Below are 19,138 nucleotides of genomic sequence, written 5' to 3'. Positions count from 1 at the left end.
TTTTCTCTAATTTTGGTCTGCAAACTTAGGTTGTTAACCATCCAGAAGACAAGCTTATTGTTATTACCATACAACTTAGGCTGTTAAGCTTAACCTCACCCTGTGTTGTCTTGCCACAGGCACAAACCAATGTGCTCTATGGATCGTGGAAATCTCCAAATCTGTGAGCAAAAAATAACCCTTTCTCTTTATAATTATCTCAGATATTTTGTTACAGTGCTGGAAAGCTGGCTAACAATAGTTTGTGTTTTTCTTTTTTTTTTTCCTTAAGAAAACTTGGAAATGGTAGAAAAACAAAGGGCAGTAACATGACCTGTCACCCTTGCTCTTAATGCCTGTAGACTGGTCAGGCAGGCTGGATGTGGCATGGGGGTAGAGGTATCTAACTCTCCCAGGTGTGCAGCAACTTCTCTTAGAGAGGCTATGTTTTCTCCCATATCAGTTCCCAGTGTAAGCCTACTCTGTCCTCAAGAACATGGGTCTTCTGAGAGAATTGATTTTTATTTCTGATACTGGGAATCAAAATCAGGACCTTGTGCTTGCTAGGCAGATGTTGTGTTGTGGGGCTACATCCTTGGCCCCAAGAATCTAAAGTAGGGTTGCAAATAGGTACTGACAATACCCAGGTTCCCAGCAGCAGTATTCATAATAACCAAAATGTGGGTGCCCCTCAAGTATCCCCTGATGGTACTACAAACTAAATCTGGAGAGTCCCCCAAAGACCCTGTGTTGAAGGCTTCAAAGCATCCCTGGCACTACTGGCAGATGATAGAACCCTTAAGGGGAGGGGCCTCATGGGGAAAGGTCATTAGAGGTGTGCTCGGAGGGGATTTTGGAACCCCAGCCCCTCTTGTCACTTTGGTTACATCCTGGTCACCGTGAAACATGCCTCCCGCAGAGGTCTCTGAAACTATGAGCATAGATAAACCTTTCCTCCTTGTAAGTTAATTTTTCTCAGGTATTTATTACAGCAACAAGAACTAACACAAATGGACAAGCAGCCTACGAACTAGCTGTACAGTGGGACATACTTAGCCTTAAAAAGGAAATAAATTCTGACACCTGCCACAATGTGGATGAGCCTTGAGGACATTATACGGTGTGATGTAAGCCAGTCATGAAATGACGATCTCTGTGTTGTTCCTCTTAAATGAGACCCCTAATGGGGTCAGGTTCACAATAGTAGAATGGTGGCTGCCACGTTGAGGGAGAAGAGAAGGTGAAGCTGGTGTTTAATGGGAAGATAAAAAAGCTCTACAAGGTCACAGCAATATGACAGTCACTCAGAGCACCTGAACTTAGGACTGTGAAGGTCACCCAGAGTCTCATTCTCACTGTATATTTGTGAGCACACAGCCCTCAGGAGCTCAGCCACACAGGGGCACCCACCAGCCCCTTTGTAGGCCTTGGCACATGGTCCTGATTGCTATGTCACTGCCCTCTTTCCCCACCCCGCTCCTGCAAGGTCACAGCCAGGCTGTGCAGCCCCCATCCTATCACCTGGGAAGAGGCTAAGGGCAGTGTATAAGTTCACAGCACAGGAATGTGGCCCTGGTGGCCCCAGTGTCATTTGAGGCCTTGTGAGTGACCATGAGGAAATGTAGGAATGATTTTCTTGTGGGTCACATGCCTGAGACCAAAGGCCCCCCAGTGGGTAGCCTGAATGAAGAGGGGGAGGGCTAGAGCTCCCTACCCACCCACGAGGGTTAACCAGAGCTGCAGGCAACCCCAACCTAGGAAGAGGCCCTGGCTGGACTCCTCTCTGCCAGCCCCAGACCTGTCCTTTGAGGGCTCCCTGGGGACTAACAGGGCCCATGGACTGGCTGTGGCCTGGCAGACTTCATCTCTAAGGCAGTGCAGACACAGGGAAGCCCACTTTCAACTAGCATGATCCTATTTCCAGCCCTGAACGTCCAGGCCACGTAGGAAAAGCTCAACATTCCCCAGCCTCGGTCCCCGTCTGTAAAAGGGATGCAATTGTAGTTCTACAAAGTTTCTCAGAGCTTGAGGCAGCACACAAGCGTAACACCCCCACATTTTCAGCCTTTCTTACAGACAGACATGTGCAGGGCACCTCATGCATCTGGTAACTGCCTGGGGCCTGAGCAGTAGGGCCCACGCTCGTTGGCATCAGTGACCAGTACAGGTGGTGAGGGAGCAGAGGGACGAGGGGCATTACTGGAATGATTCAAAGGAGCTCAAAACCTGGATCCCTGGCATGTGCCATTTGCTCTCTGTCACACCAGAGGGCTCTATGTCCACTCAACCCCAGCAGGACATGGAAAAATCAAGGGACAAATGCGGCACTGATGATTTGTGCTCTAGGTCAGGTTGGCAGAAACTCACAGACAGCAAACTCAGGAATTCGCAGAGATCAGTGCACGGAGCTCCAGCAAGAAGTGCTAGCACCTCACAAGCAGGGCCACCTCTCACCCGGGGCTGTCGCCTCTGGGAAGCCCACGCTGTTACCATTTCTACTTCATCTTTTCACTTATAAATTTAATTAATTAATTACATTTTTTTGAGACGGCGTATCACTATGTTGCTCAGGCTGGCTTCTACCTGCTGAGCTCAAGTGATACTCCTGCCTCAGCCTGCCAGGCATGCCTGCCTTTGTTGACTTATTTTCTGTTTGCTCTCTATTTTTACCTTTACATTTTCTAAATTGACTTATCTTCATCTTCTATTTCTTTCTTTTTTTTTTTTTTTTTGGTGGAACCAGGGATTGAACTCAAGCCCTTGCACTTGCCAGGGAAGTGCTTATTCCACTAAGCCATCTCCCCAGCCCCTCGTCTTCTATTTCTGTCCCATTTTGTTTTCACTTTTATTTCTTTCACCAAGAAGGAACACAAGTACAAGTATAGAGTCATGATGAGACATCACTGTTTGTTGTCATGCATAAAAAGCATGGGAAAAGTTCAAATTCAATCTTTAAAATAAAATAGACTCTTTCACTGCACAAGTAGCTGGCCACAAGCCTGCAGGAGTTTGGGGTGGCTGCACAGGTGCTCACTGTAAGATGATTCGAGCATGGTGGCACCTTTGAAAGATCGCCTAATAAAGTACTAGGAGAAAACAATTTAATCTGCAGCTCTAAGATCCCCAGGCCCTTCTTGGAGAAGAGAATTCCCTGCGCCCAGGCTCACCCTCACCTGAATGAGCACCCTAGGCTCATTATTGACTTCTTTCCACTTCCTATTATGTTTGACAATATGTGTTTTTAAAAACAAAACAAATAGACAAGAACTTCCTGTTAAACTTCCACATCACTGTCCACTCAGTCTTCTCCCTCCACCTCCCTTCCTGGCTCTGTCTTTCTCCCCAGAGCCACTTAGGCGCTACCCAGTTCTCCTCCCCAGGCAGGCCTTCTCTAGATCATAGGCCCTGCCCTCTGCACCCCCTCTCTTCCCCAGCCCTTCACCTTGACCTCACCCAGACCTCCCACCCCCACTTCCTGCTTTTAGACCCCTCCCCCCATTAAAGGTCGTCAGAGGCACCTCTCTTCCTGTTACACAGGCCTCAGTATTGTGAGTTAAGTAAAAGAACCAACTCAAATCTGCCTTGCAAGGAGTTTTCCCATCCCTTGTAATGTGTGCTTTCACATAAATAAAATATGCCTTGATCAAGTCCAAATTTTGAAAATATAAAATCTAAATTGAGACCATGGAATCTCAAATCCCACCACCAAAGCAGTCCTCAGTAGGCCTATCCCATCCCATCATTTTATCTAACTGCAGGGGATCACTGCAAGTGACCATTGGGGTGACAACTGAGACAGGGAGGTCCTGGTGGATGTTGCAAATTCACACACACATAGCTCAAGAAATAAATGAAACAGACCCCCAAAGATCCTGTATAGTTATAGTCATCCTAGACCACGACAGAGCCTAAGTGGGACCACCCTACTCCACAGGCCCTGAGTGACCAGGCCACCGCACCTGTGGGACCTGAGTATCCAGTCTTCCCTCATCTCTCAGTGGGGCTCAGAGCAAGGGAGGGGTAGCAGGAGGGGAGAGAAGGGGGAGAGGGAGAGGACAGGCCATGTGGACTGCAGCGTCCTAGGCAGGAGTCCCAAGAGGGAGGGCCAGGGTGGATTTCCAGTGGCCAGCAACCAGGCTCCCAGTCAGCAAGGTGAGTGTCCCATTTCAGCTTTAAAGGAAGATGAGGAGGAAAGCCAAAGCCACCCAGACCACCTGTTGGTGGTGGCGGAGGAAGTCGTCCTAGTGTCTGAGGCAGGTCACTGAGGGAAGAGCAGAATGCAGGGAGACTAAGGTTCACCTCCCCCACAAGGCGTGTCCCTGGCTGTGGTCTGTCAGGAGGCTGCCCCTTTTCACTCCCAGTGTGCTTCCACCCTGTTCCTTGCTGCCTGCACGTACCTGTCAGTGGCTGACCTCTGGCCCTTCTCTCATGCAGGACACTGGCTTCCTTGTCACCTACAGAACCCACACATATCTGCAGAGCTGAGGCTCAGGCACCCAGCAGGAAATGTCAGTGGTGAATGAAGGACTCAACTCTGTTTTCTTCCTGGGCTGGCTTGGCCCCTACGCGCTGTCAGTCACTTTGTCCGGGGACAGGCAGGGACAGGCTGTCACTTCAGTGACCAGTTCTGTTCTTTCTTATGTCCTTGTTCATTGTTTTTAGCACATGCTCATCCTGAATCTCTCTGGAGCACTGACATCCCACAGACTCTTTTCATCTATTTACTCATCTACCCAGCGCTACATCTCACTCCCTGTCCTACTCCCTTCACCAAGGAGCCTCAGTCTTCTCATCTATAAATAGGGATCATTAAGGTCCCAGCTGGGGCAGTGGAAACGCCCATCATGAGATTCTCAAGGTCACATTCTTGCCCATGGGCCACCCTCAGGGACACAGAGCAGCAGTGGCAGGTGGGTCCTCAGGCTCTTGAACAGTGGTGAGGCCTCTCAGAGCAAGCCATTTCAGTTTCAACCTTACAGCAACACAGGGCACTCCTCTACTGCAGAGAATGCAGGCCAGCGTGGCTCTGAGGGTCCTTGCACACCCAGGACATAAGCAGACATAAGCGTCAGTGCCCCCACCCCTAGGAGCCGAACCCAGGCCTCTGGCCAGCTGCAAGCAACCTGGCTGAGACAAACCACTTCCTCCCATAGTGGCCCCACCCAAACCCCTAGGCCAGGGTGCAAGCCAGCTGCTTAGAATGTGGGGAGGGGCTGGGGCTGGACACAAAGGACTGAGGGGGCAAGCTCAGGCTAGCAGGCAGTGTCCTTTGCCTCAGTCTCCTTTCCAATAAGAATGACTGACAAAGGTCACTTACCAACTCCAGAAAAATGAAAACAATGAAACAGTGACAGGAAGGACCTCCTCCACCTCCCCATCTACCTCTCCCCTTAAAAATCTCATCTCCATTTCCCAACCTCTGGCAAATCCCACAGAGCCCACAGGCCAGCACACCTCTACACAAAAGCACAACTGCAGTGGCATCAGATTGTACAGCCACTGCTGCTGTGACTCTGCCCTCAGAGTCATAGGAAGTGGGACAGCTCAGACCCCAAGGAATGTATCTGGGACTCCTTTCCTCAGCTCGGGCAGAAGTCTTACATTTTCTTCAAGCCTGGGTGACCTGGGAGGGGCCTGGGCCCGACATGGAGTCAGCCCTACATAAGGTCATTGTGTACCTGTGCCCCGCTGGGTTTCCTAGAGGGTATAGGAGTTACTGTCCATCATATGAGTCTGAGCTGCCCCCTGACAACAGCCAGCACTCTCCAGCACGCCACACCTTACAAAGGCTTCTTACCCTTCCATTCTGATGCCCACAGTAACTCTGACCTTTTAGCAATAATGTCAGAGGAACCTACAGAAAGACAGACAACAGTAGGATACAAGGTACCACTCCATACCACAGGGCAGCTTCCTGTCTTGAAAACATCCGTCTCCCTCAAATGACTTCTGCTCTGCTTCAAGAGCCCCCACCCTCCCAAAGTCCCCCTCTCAAAACCAGACAGTCAGGCTCCGCAGGAGTCCTCAGAGCCAATCTCCACTCACAGTTCTCCGGCCAGCCAGCGCATATCTCCTCCAGGGCTGAGCCTCATGCTACAGCAAAGCACAACTTCCTTTTTCGCATTTTCACAATACGGGTCACAAAACGATGGCGTATTTGCATTTCCGTGCCATTACGCAGCGTGAGAGGAGTCTGGCTTGTGGCTGTAAAGGAGCCTCTCTTGCAAGGTGGTGGGGGTGACCTCAAAAATGCAGTCCTCAGCGTCGGCTAGAGCAGGCCTCTGGAGCAGCGGCCGTCAATTGGACTAGGTTAAAGCTTAGTAGCCTGTTCTGAGGGGACCGGGGCACTCTAGGCAAGGACCCCAAGACCACCCTCTCCTTAATTTTTCTGAAGTTTTTCTGAGTAGAAGTGGTGACAGAGATCTTGAGAGAGGCAGAGTCAGCAGAAGCTGGCCTTAATCAGATAGGCTCACAAATCCTGCTTGGCACAGTCTTCCTCAGACCTCAGTGGGTGGGTACAGTGAAATGGCCACAAAAGGGTGGAAAATGGAGAGGCCCTGCCACAAACATATTCCTTTAAGGTACGCCAGGAGGCCTAGGCAGAGCTCCAGGCTCCTGAGGACTACTCTAGTGGCACCCAGCACTCCAACTCCCCAACCAGGCCAACCACGCCAACCAGAAGGCTCCCTCCTTGTTTTAGGAAGAGTCAATAAATATAGTGACATGCAGTCCTAGAAAAAGGACAGGGAATGGAGGTCAGTTTCAACCTTACAGCATAAGGCAGAGTCACGGCAGCAGCAGCTGTACAATCTGATGCCACTGCAGTTGTGTTTTTGTGCAGAGGTGTGCTGGCCTCTGGGCTCTGTGGGATTTGCCAGAGGTTGGGAGATGGGGATGAGATTTTTAAGGGGAGGGGTGGGTGGGGAGGTGGAGGAGGTCCTTCCTGTCACTGTTTCATTGTTTTCATTTTTCTGGAGTTGGTAAGTGACCTTTGTCAGTCATTCTTATTGGAAAGGAGACTGAGGCAAAGGACACTGCCTGCTAGCCTGAGACAGGGAGGTTCTGGTGGATGTTGCAAATTCACGCACACTCACATCTCTCAAGAAATAAATGAGAGAGACCCCCCAAAGATCCTGTATAGTTATAAAGAGTCATCCTCAGACCACTACAGAGCCTAAGTGGGGCCACCCTACCCCCACAGGCCCTGAGCGGCCAGGCCACCGCGCCTGTGGGACCTGAGTATCCAGGTCCTGGAAAGTCTAACTCAATACTGATAATGCCTTCTTAATCCAGCCCTAAATAACAACAACTATGGGTCTTTCTTTGGGTTTTTTTCCTATTTGTCATGGATGGAGTCATAATCCCTGGCTGGGGCATGAGGAGTTCCCTAAAGTAGCCACCGTGAAGGCACTACCGCCAGAGTTTCACACAGGGAAAATGCCATCCAGGTGAGAGACAAAGTAAAATCAAGCTACCAGGGCTAGCAGTGTAACTCAGTGGTAAAGCACTTGCTTAGCATACATGAGGGCCTGGCTTTGATACCCAGTACTATATAAAATAAAATAAAATAAATAAATAAAATAAAGCTGCAGAAAGCAACAAAGGGAGCACAGGATGATTTCTGCAACCCACACTGACTTCCCTGAGCACTTCCACAAAGTGTCAAGTGGAGGCTTGCTGAGTTCCCAAATGATGTCTATGCTAGCTGGAAATGGGGTCTCACTCCCCAGCTCAGCTCCTGGGGCTGGTTTAGCAGATATCACACATTTTGCCTCCCAAGTATCCTTTCATTTAAAGCACTAAGACTGGAAACACGCTACAGTGGCTGGGTGATGAAGCACACGTTCATTGCAGAGGGTCACATTGTGCCCACTCTGGAGCCTCAGTTTAGACATTCTCTGACATACTGATCCAGCCCCCTCCAGGAGCTGCAGGCCTAGTCATGCCGAGTTTGTCCCCAGGTTCCCTCTGGCCCTTCTGGGCACCCATCTGAGGATATAGCTGGGATTGCAGAAGGTTAATGCCTGGCTCGCAGGTGATGTGTTCTTGAGCACATCCCAGAACTTCTCAGAGCCTCCTCTGTTTCTCCATAAAATGGAGAAAACATGGGCCACATTTGGTGGTGAGGAACGAGGGCCTGGCATGTGGCAGGTGCTCGGGAAATCTCAGCTGCTATCACCTAAATCACCAGTGCTCTGCTGTCCTGGGCTTGGCCTCAAAGTCTTAACTTTTCTTCCTCACTTTTCCAGCCCAGGTCAGGAAGGAGGAGGACTGCCTCGTCTACTCAATACAGCTGTCCCCTCTGCTGCCATATCCCAATCTAGAAGGCCAGCAGCAGGCTCCTGTCAAAACTAGAGACCCAGGCCCAGGCCCACCAGGAGCACAGAACTGGCCTAAGGAAGTCAAGATGAACATTGACAACAAGCATGTTCGTAGGTCACAAGTGAGATCTGAAAGGTCAGGGTCCTGGCGGATGACTGCCAGCAAAAAAAAGAAAGAGCGGGAGGGGATCTATGACTTGAAAGCAGAACCTAGGCTAAGCTAGCGGCTTTTCCTCCCTAAATGGGGCAGGGGAAAAAAGGGGTGACACCACCTACAAAGGAGCCCCATAGTGGCCTATGCTCTCATGTAGCCCTTCCCATCACCAATAAGACTGACCTGTGGGAATTAAAAAGGACAAGGATGACTTTCTGAGATTGGGTGTGGTGGCACGTGTACCTGTATTGGGAGGCTGAAAACAGGAGGATCACTATGAGTCTGGTCTACACAGTGAGGCCCTGTAGACCCTGTACTAAATACATTTTTAAAAAAAGAAAGAAAAAGAAATGACAAGGATGACTTTCAAGATCAGATGGTACATGATACTGAGCTTTGGGCTTTCCCTCCCAAATGGCGCCCTCAGGGGGGGACGACCAGCAGCCCCATGCTGAGGACCCTCAGTCAGCCCGGAGAAGAAGGAAAGATCTGAGGCCCCTTGCCACCAGCCATGCTTAAGTCACCTCGAAGGTGGCTTCTTGGCCTGTCAGGACTTCATACAAGTCTGGCCACCATCTGACTGCAGTCCCCCAAGAAACCTAGGGCAGAGACAGGCCACCCACATTCCTGACCAGCAAACTGAGCATCTACTATGGCTTTATACTACTAAGCTTGGGGTGATTTGTTAGGCAGCAATAGCTAAATGATAAGTATTTTCTCAGGAAAAAAGAGCAAGGGGTGCCCTGAGGTTGGAAGAAGAGAGGATCAGCCCTCAGCACAGCAACTACCAGGAAGTATGAGCATGCAGTACTTCCCATTTCTGTTTGTTTCATCAGTGTCCTGAACAGCCCTCAACCTTCAGGGCTCCTGATGACCATGGAAGACTCTTCCATGGGGGTGGTCACGGTGCAGGCGCATTTGTGACCCTAAATAGTTTCCTGGATTCTAGACCCTTTAGAGGAAAGCCACAAGCCCCTCTTTGTCCCACAGCTTGTTCTCCAGGGATATGCTTCCACCCCACCAAGCAGCTTTCTACAAGGAGGACAGCTCTAATGAGGGTCTGCCCAAAGAACACCCTCAGCCCTGCCTAAAAGGAAAGCCCACAAAGACTTGGGGGTGGCCAGGATTCTGGCCCAGGCTCATTGCAAAGATCAAAGAGGTGTAAAGATAGGGTTATAGAGAGGCCAGGATGGGGAGAACTGGGGGGCAGTGACCTGTCAACAAGGGGCAAGTGCCCACTTGGTAGGAGACATTCCGCTGAGGCTGGGGGGCAGTATCCACTCACCAGGAGGAAGTCTGCAACTGGGGTTAAAGGAAATCAGATGTCTTTGCAAGTAGACAGCCCTTGTTTAAGCAGCTACCAGACACAGAAGAACATACAGCAGGCTGTCAAGGCAGTTCCCACAGGAAACTTACAGCAACCCCACGTCTGATGTCCGTATTCCTCCAGAGAAAGGCAGAGTGGCCCTGAAGCTCCTGTTCAGCATGACAACTCTATCCACAGGGCCCAGTGCTCAGAGTGGAGCTGCTTCTGTGATCACTAGGGAATTGAGAGCCACAAGTCCCACATCCTTCCTAGAACCCTGCAGCGTCCAAACATTGGACAAAGGGTCTAAATTATTCTTGTCTTTTCATCAAGACAAGGGAAATAGCAGGGCAGGAAAGGGGTGGGGATCATGGCACTTATTTCTGATGGGCTTGAGTAGGGTGCATTTTGCTTGGCTCCAAGGCAACTCCTGCTGAACATCCCACCTAATGATAGGCAGACCCCAGGAAACAAAAGCTCCCCTGAGGCTGTGCGAGCCACTTAAGTGGCTGGCTTTGGGTGCTGAGCTCCTCAGAATTCTCATGTTCTTCCCAAGGCTTCTTGAAAGCATATACATTTGCACAAAGAGCACTTATGATCTTTGCATTTGGCAGAAGAGTCAATCTGCCTGAACATCAGAGAATGAAAGGGGCTCATTGCTCATCCAAGATTCCCAGCCCAGCACTCCTGCACAATGAAAGACAGCTGGCTCCGTGGCTGTTTACAGATGGAAATTTTAATTTCTACTTAGCTGTCCTAAATCTCTCTAAGGAAAAATGTGGTCAAGAAACCAAAAAGGGAAGAAATGCTGAGTGTAATTTTGCTTTCTGAAAGTACATTTTTTTATTTTACAAAAAGTTTGCTAGGTTGTGTTAAATTAAATTACGTTTGGTTTACATATAAACAACAGTTTTTAAACTTTGACACAGGCTTTATCTTCACTTGCTATCTCTTCTGCTTGGGCAGCTGGAAGGTCGACAAACACAGACCTGGAACCTGTGAGGCCTGTGTGCAAATTCAGTCAAGCGGAGTGACATTGGGTGACTTTCTTCGTAGGAGGGGGGAAATATCATTGGACCTCAAGCGTAGAGACTCCCTGGGGAAGTGAATACAAAGTGCAGGGAGGGACTAGCTGATTAATCATCCCTCACTATGCTCTATTTTTTAAAAAAGAATTGCTTTAAAAATATTTGATGGCTAAAAAAAAAAAAAATTTGATGGTTGGGGCTGGGGATGTAGTTCAGAGGCTAGCACCTGCTTGGCAAACATGAGGCCCTGAGTTCAATTCTTGGTACCAAAAAACCCTGGATGGTTTAGTGATCTTAGCAAAAGGAGCCTTTAGCATTGAAATGGAGATACAATCCCTGCTCCAACACTTAGAAGAAGTGACATTTTGAGAGCTTCTTAGTCAAGGGGTATAATTACACAGTGGGTGGAGAGTCTAGGAGGAGAACATTTGGGCCTGAAGTGGAAGCAATTGTTTTGGGTCTTTAACAAAAACTTCTGATATGTCTATCCTTATGCAAAGGCTTTGCTGTTGTTGGTTTTTTTGTTTTTTTGTTTTTTTTTTTCCAACAGTGTAAGAAAAGAATTACCCATTAATGCCTTAGTTTTTATGTATCTCTCTATTTATCTCTGTGTAAATAGAGAGATACATAAAAACTAAGGCATTAAGGGAGTGGCCACACCCCCCTCAGTGCATGAATAGAGGATAATTCCAGCATTGTTGTGGGGCAGCTGCACAGCGTCAGGCAGGAGACTTCGGAAGTCTGGTGTGGTGTAGGGTTCCTCCTGTGCTCCCCAGTCCTGAGGCGTCCTGAACTCCTACCAAGGGGAGTTTTCACCATGACTAGGATTCGTTTTTTTACGAGTCCCCAGGCTCAGCTCCTGAGTAACCAAAGGCCATGCCAACCGCATGTGGGATTCAGAAGCTCCTTTTAAGGTCATGCTGCTGAGCTGGGGATACTGGGGGAGAAGGTACCAGGAAGGACAGTGTTCAGGGCACATAAGGATGCCTGCGACAGCAATGTCCTGAGGCCTGGACAGGGGGAAGGTGGAGGGTGGAAGGAAGTTGATTAGTGAGCTAAGTGGTCCTGAGTTGGCTGGTCAGTTAGCTGAGCCCCTGTAGCAGTCTCCTCTGTAGTGGAGACAGTGAAAGCACCTCAGCAGGCCACCATAGGAGAGGTGACTATACCTTCACTGGCACATGCAGGACAGGACATGAGTGGCATTTGCCCTCCCAGTACCTTGGCTGTCCTGGGATCCCTGGCCACACAGACATATGCTAGACTTTAGATGCACCTGGTGTGGGAATGTTAAGCCAAGACCCCACCCCAAGCCATCTCATCCCTGAGGTCCCCACACAGTCCTTGGGGTGCCCCATGCTTAGAATGTCCTAGAGAATGTGGATGCCCCCGGAGCTGACCTAAAGCTATAGGACTAGATGACTCTACCCACAAGTTTGGGAAGGAGACATAGTCTTCCCTACAGCAGGGGCTTGCTGTGAGGGAAGGCTTCTGCTGCTCACCATGCATGGCACAAATACACCCTCAGCCCCTCCACCCCACAGAGAGCTGCCAGTGGGTGACACTTGACCCCCTTTATAGCTGACAGAATGAGATCCATGGTAGGAGTAAGGCCAGACTTCCACCCACAGCTATTCCCTTTTTGGGGACAGCGCCTCCATGATCTGTGCCCACAATGGCAGGTGGGCATTTTCCTGACTCTCCATAGCACATGTGATGTTTTTCTACTGATTTTTTCCCCAGATTGGTGCCGGCCTCATGATAGGCTTAAAGAAGCCAGTGGTGATGCAGAAACCTCACAAGACTGGAGGGATGAGCCCCCGGCCCACAAGGAAACTGAGGCAGTCTGGCCCTAGCCCAATCTCTGGGAGTCCTGAGGCCTGAAGATGAGGAGGCACGTTTGGGATTCAGGCTGACCCTGGAGCACAGAGTGGGTGAGAGGCAGAACTCTAGGCCTTGGGCCCCCGAGTCAGCTGAGAAGGAAGAGCCATAGGCCATGGCCAGACAGCAGCCAGGGGTCACTGCTGTGAGGAAAACACTTAACTTCAGATGCACAAACTTAACTAGCACACGGTTTCTCTCATCTGAGAAGCCCCAAGTACAAATAATTTAAACAGTAAAGGAAAGATGGACAACTGGACTGAGATTTTTCAGAAATGCGAAGCAGATCTAGAGATAGAGGGGAGAAGGGAAAGGGAAAGGAAGGGGGATGAAAACAATTAAGATATGTCAGACATGAGTACCTAGTCCCCACAATAGGTGAAACATGTGCTAAAAAATAAAATTGTAAAAAGAAAGAAAATCTTTAACTTCTGGCAAGTTAAAACCTATGGCAGGGCCAAGGAGATAGCTCAGTAGTGCTTGCCTGGCAAACGCAGGGCCCTGAGTTCAATCCCCAGTACTGAAAAACAAACAAACAAACAAACAAAAACCAAACCTACCAGCCAGGGATATAGCTCAGTGGTATAAGTGCTTGCTTGGCAAGCTCAAAGTCCTAAGTTTGATTCTTAGTACAGTAAAAAAAAAAAAAAAAAGAAAATACAAAAACCTGTGACAAACTCACTGGGGCTGTGGTTTGCTCACATCTTCAGAGTCCACACAGATTCTACCTACACTGAGATATACAAACACGATGAGCACACACATCATATTTTGTACTTCAAACTGATTTCAGGCAACCAAGCCTGTGTTTCCAACTGGTGGAAAATGACAATGGTCTAGCTCTCCTAATTCATGGATGGACATAGAGCCCCAGAAACACAACAGGAAGGCCAGGTGTGGTGGCTCACGCCTGTAATCCCAGCGCTCCCGAGGCTTTGGCAGGAGATCACTGTGAGTTTAAAGCTGGCCTGGGCTATGAAGCAAGCTCAGTCAAGACCAGCCTGTACTATAAAAAGAGAAAGAGACCCTGACTCGAAAGAAAGAAAGAAAGAAAGAAAGAAAGAAAGAAAGAAAGAAAGAAAGAAAGAAAGAAAGAAAGCCAGCCAGCCAGGACAGCCTGGAGTGCCACAGTCATTCAGCTTTTCTATGAGGCTCTCATCCTCATTCATCCAAAACGCTGTTTTTCTTTATTTTTTTTAATGAACCTCAAGTTTCCCTGAAGGCACACTAAAGATCCCTTTCACTCTGGCTTATTTTTCCTCTTACAAGTGATGACATTTAGGGAAGATGTTTAATTGCAACTATAACACTAGCAAAAAGGAGAGAGAAGAAGAAAGAAAAAAAGAATTTCAGCATCTCAGACAGAGAGTCCCATTGTCATGGGAAATCCCAAAGGCAATATTTTTTAAGTGCATTCTTTTCCCTTCTCAACCATTTGGAGGGAAAGAAGAAGAAAGAAAGAAAGAAGAAAGAAAGAAAGAAAGAAAGAAAGAAAGAAAGAAAGAAAGAAAGAAAGAAAGAAAGAAAGAAAGAGAGAAAGAAAGAAAGAGAAAAGAGTGGGGAGAGGGTGGGGAAATCTGGAAAGAGACCAGGTCTTGTCATAGCAGCCAGTGTAATGCAGATTGTTCAGTAAGTACCCAGACAAGCAGGGCAAAGTGGTGCATGCTGTGATCCCAGCACTGGCTGAGGCAGGACTGCCATGAGTTCGAGGCCAATCTGAGCTGTGTAAGCAAGTTTAAAACCAGCCTGAACTACACAGCGAGACCCTGTCTCAAAAAGACAAACCAAACAAACAAAAAAAGATCCAGACAATTCTGCTCAAGAACCAGAAACTCCCAGAACCACAGCACAGAGAGCTACAGTGGTCCCCTAACAGCCCAGCCTTGCTCAGACATGCTTAGGTGGGGGCAGGGGGCTGATTAAATCTCTTCAAATTACACAACAGACAGCATCCTCCTCTTAGGGAAGGGTCCAACTGGCTCCATCCCCTGGAAAATCAGTAGCCAGCTGCAGGGAAAAACCACCCCCACAGGACCCCAAAGCCCCCTGAAATCCCATGTACTCACCATCTTCCTTAGAGGACAAAAACCATTTTTAAAACAAGAAGAGTCAAAAAAAAAAAAAAAAAAAAAAAACAAGAAGAATCTATGGCTCGGCACAGCCCCAACTAGGCAAACTTGAAGCTTGCAAGAGCTCCTATCCAGGGACAGCTTCCGGATGAGCCCTGGGTGGTTCACAAGAAGTCCAGACGCCAGGGGTCTTTTCAGGGACACCACGAGCAGAGCTGTGTGCAGGCGCCCTTCAGCTCAGTTCTGAAGCCAGCTGGGATCCTGCAGAGTGCTCCTGGCTCCCTGGCAGCCCCTTGCCTTCTGCTGGTCACAGCTGCGGGGACACACTGCACCCTGACAAAGCCTGCACGTGGAACGTGAGGGAGGAGGGGCCCCACTCAGTCTGGGATACCACAGACTAGTCCCCATGGCAACCAGCAGGCACAGGGCTAGTGGTGAGCCCAGAGCCAGGAGTCTGGGGCAGCAGATGGGGTCCCTGAAGCTTTGGGCTCAGGAGGGAAGGCTACTTAATTTTCTGGACATCAATGCCCCGCCCACACCTCTGGCTGCAGGGATCTTTAAATACTCCAGTACTGCAGGTGACCCTTTTTTATAGTGTGTGGATACTTACTCCATGCAGAGGGAGGTTATGGTGGGAAATGTGTGTTTGCAAAGAAGATATTTGTGTGAAAACTCTGTGTGTGTGTGTGTGTGTGTGTGTGTGTGGTATGTGTATGTGGTGTGCATGGAAGGGGGTGTGTGAACAGCCCAGATGGTTCTGCCTCTTACCGAGGGCTTGATCCCCTGCAGGAACCCATATCCCCTGGGGTTTGTCAGCTGACAGGAAGTCAACAGGAAATGTCAGCTCTGGTGGCTAGCACTGTCCAGCCAAGCCCAGAGTTTCAGATTATCATCCATTCATCCAGATACCCACCATCTCACCATATATCTGAAATTTATTAAGGAAATGCCCAAGGACTTAATAACACTACTGTGGGGCCTTCCACAAGGTTTCTTACAAGACATAGGAGAGAAATAAAGAGTGAAAGAGAGGGAGAGACAGAGACAGAGCGATAGACAGAGGGGAGAGAGAGAGAGAGAGACAGAGAGAGAGAGAGACAGAGAGAGAGAGAGACAGAGAAAGAGAGAGACAGACAGAGACAGAGACAGAAAGACGCAGACAGAGAGACAGAGACAGAGTTTTTTAAGAGAACACTAAAGTGCTAGCTGGTCATGCTGGCGCTCACATGTAATCCCAACACTCAGGAGGCTGATGAAGGAGAATTGAAAGTCCAAACCCAGCCTAGGCTGTATAGCAAGATCTAGTCTCCAAAACACCAAGGTGGGGCTAATATGTTACTTGCAAAGTTAAAAATACATGCAATGGAGGAGAAAATACTTTAAAGGAAAAAGATGTCCCTAAGAAAAGGAAAAGCAGGGGTCTGAATGAACCTCAGCCTCCACCTTCAGCAAGAGTCCTCATCCTCTGGGAAGCAGAGTTCTTCATGCGGGGCCTCCCTCACTGCTGAAGAAGTCTATGGGATACTAAGGTACTGGTTCTGGTGTAGGGCCCAGTTCACGGCCCAGTTAACTCTACCTGACACTGCTGTATGATTCCATATCCACATGTGCGCTTTATTTATGGTACTAGCATGTACCATACGTGTTGTTTTAGACACATTTTCCTTACTCTATAGCTTACTGCAAACTTTCCCCAACTAGTAAATGTCACGGTTTGTGTCCAGATGTGCCCCCTACCCCCCTTCCCCCACCCTACCTCTGCAATGCCTCAGTCCTCAGGAAAGGCAGATTTTTCACCAGTGGTTGAATCTAAAGTTTGTGATTGATTCTAGGTCCAAGACTAGGATTAAGGGTGTGTGTGCTACACCTGTCCTAGGTGGGGCAGCCTGCATACAATATGAGGGGCAGAAAGAGGCTTGTTGCCTCCCTCTGTCTCCCCTCACTTTTTGTTGTCTACCCTGCTGCCATGAAGGGTTGCCTCTGCTTTGGAGCCAGCTGATTATGGACTGAAACCCCCATAAACTGTGAGTTACATAAACCTTTACTATTATTATTATTATTATTTTAACCTTTACCCTTTTAACTTTGGGTGTCTGGTATTTTGTCTCAGCAGCAAGAGAAAAATAAGACAGTAGCTATTCTGCTGCGTCCAGGAGATTGCTCTTACCCAGTCCTTCCTGGTTCCCACTTCTGTCCCACTTCTGTCCTTCAAACCTTCAGCCCCTGACAAGAGGTGCAAATGGCTGAAAACTAATGATTATGCACTCTCTCCTCTCTGTTGCTCAGCCCTGCACCACAGACCCCACCCACCGAGCTGCTATCCTGGAGTCAGTTTTACACAGTTCCACGCCCATGTTAAAAAGGATGCCTCACAGTGCCCTCTAGATTCCATGTTCTTTAATTTTTTTTTAGTCTTTCATTTATTTATTTATACAGGGTCTTACTATGCAGCTCAGACTTTTAGTGATCTTCCTGTCTCAACCTCTCCAGTGCTGAGATTACAGGCATGTGCCACCATGCTCGGTTTCAGTGGCCTGCACAGTGTGCTGGTGGTTCCAGGGCTGGCACAGCATGTGGTTACTGGGGATCGAACTCCAGTCCTTGCATTTGCCAGGCAGGCACTTAGACTGCCAAGCTATCTCCCCAGCCCCCATGCTGTTCAGACTCAGAGTGGCTCACAGAGCTGGAGACCCCTTGCAGGCCCACATTTCTGACTTGTTCTGGAGCCTTGTGCTGCCGAAGCATGGACAGTGAGGCCCAGTAGCCTGTCCCCTGAGCGCCATAGTGCCAACCCCCAGGGCTGCTGTCACTGAGTGTCACACTCCCTGTAGGCAACTTTTCCCCACAGAGTCAGGAGAGAGAGAGGCCTCCCCTGGGGAGGCGCCTGGTACCAGGGAAATGCTTGCTTCTCATTCATTTCCCTAGAGACAGCTGGTTCATAGTTCTAAATGTCCCCATCTGGCCTTCACTGTGCCCGGAAAATCTCTGCAAATAAAAGCATGGGCTTGTGGTCTGGGACAGATGCCTTTGTCTCCTGAAGAGCCCTTCTGCTCCTGAAGAGCTGAGGCACCAAGTATTATGTGGCCACCAGAATAGCCAGCAGGGTTATGTAGCGGAAACTTTCAGAGAGGAGAAAAAAAAAAGAAAAGAAAAAAAGACAAGACCTTAGAAACTGTGGTTACCACTTGGCAAAAACGATCTGTGGAAATGGGACAGGGACAGAGCATGTGGAGGACTGTGTGTCACGTACTACAACCAGGAAAGAAGGGAATTCCCTTCATTTTCAGAGCACTTATTACATTCCACACACTGCCCAGAGGTGCCTTCCTTTAACAGCCCACATGCAGGCCTTTTCTTTAAAACAAATGCTCAATGTTCTCTAGAGAAAAGGCCACTTCATCCTCTAAAACACCAGTGAGAAATGAGTACCTCCACATTTCCAAGGGTCACCCCAAGTCCAAAGGGCCTCATCCCTCAGGTGCCAGCCGTATATGAGCCTGGCCACGTGTCACAAGGAACTCAGCTCCATAGTGGACTTTTTTTCTTCTTGCAGTACCACAGATCAAACAGGACCTGGTGCTTGCCAGGCAGGCGCTTAAGCCCCATAGTAGACTTTTGTATTCTAAAACCGCAGCAAAGAAAAGTGTCGGTGCTTGAAATAGGAGTGGTGTATGATTCCCCGCCACACACAGAAAAATGTCAGAAGCACTTATTTATTTACTTATTTGTGTGTGTGTGTTAAAATGATTTAATTTCCCTGTACATCTCTGTCCACATGAGAAATGAAGATATCGGAAGCTCTTTAACTGCAAGCTTCAAACACTAGGTTTAAAGATGTCCTGGGGCTCCTGCAGGATGGTTCTTCTTAACTACGGAGGGATACACAGACCAAAATGCCTCATGCCAGGAGCCAGACACACTTTTCTTTCTCCACAGCATTGCCGGCATGCTTGTGACATGCGGTTATAGTGTACATGGGAACTTTCTGTGGCCCCAGCACATGCAGTCTCAAGCACTTGCCTGCTGGTCCCCATCCTCAGATCTGATTCCCAGGAGAAAAAGTAGGCAGTAGCACCGACTTGTTCTAGACTCTCAAGCTGGTCTCCTCAGCTGGCCCAGCCTTTAATATCCAATGCAGCACTAGGCATGTGCTGTTCCAGCCTTCTGGGATCCATCTCACCCACCTGACTCCATCCTGACAACTAGATGTAGGGTCACCCATGGGGACACACATGAACATTTGAGCACATGTTTGAACATATATTCATGCATGCAATACACTTGCATGTTCACAAGCATGAACAGACATGTTTGCACGATGTATGTGCCTGTGCTCACACAGACTTGTGCCTCATGCCTTGCATATGCTCCTCTTCCTCCTCCTCCTCCTCCTCCTCCTCCTC

The 19,138-nt window shown here is 48.8% G+C and overlaps 1 protein-coding gene across 2 annotated transcripts in view; it reads right to left on the bottom strand.

Annotated features, from left to right (window-relative positions):
• The window catches only part of Fgd3 (FYVE, RhoGEF and PH domain containing 3), a 57,787-nt gene extending 43,043 nt beyond the window's left edge, over positions 1–14,744 (bottom strand). Inside the window, exon 1 of one of the 2 annotated variants that reach the window (XM_023707787.1) lies at positions 14,733–14,744. In XM_023707787.1, coding sequence (XP_023563555.1) covers positions 14,733–14,735 — 3 coding nt within the window. In that variant the 5' untranslated portion in view covers positions 14,736–14,744. Of the gene's footprint in view, positions 1–6,024; positions 6,094–14,732 lie in introns of those variants that run through there. The other variant, XM_004647567.2, reaches the window with a different exon arrangement.
• Between the last annotated feature and the right edge of the window lie 4,394 nt (positions 14,745–19,138).

Source organism: Octodon degus, unplaced genomic scaffold, assembly GCF_000260255.1.
Source record: "Octodon degus isolate 3935 unplaced genomic scaffold, OctDeg1.0 scaffold00312, whole genome shotgun sequence".
In the NCBI taxonomy this organism is placed as follows: domain Eukaryota; kingdom Metazoa; phylum Chordata; class Mammalia; order Rodentia; family Octodontidae; genus Octodon; species Octodon degus.
This window is presented reverse-complemented; position numbering and strand designations above follow the sequence as displayed.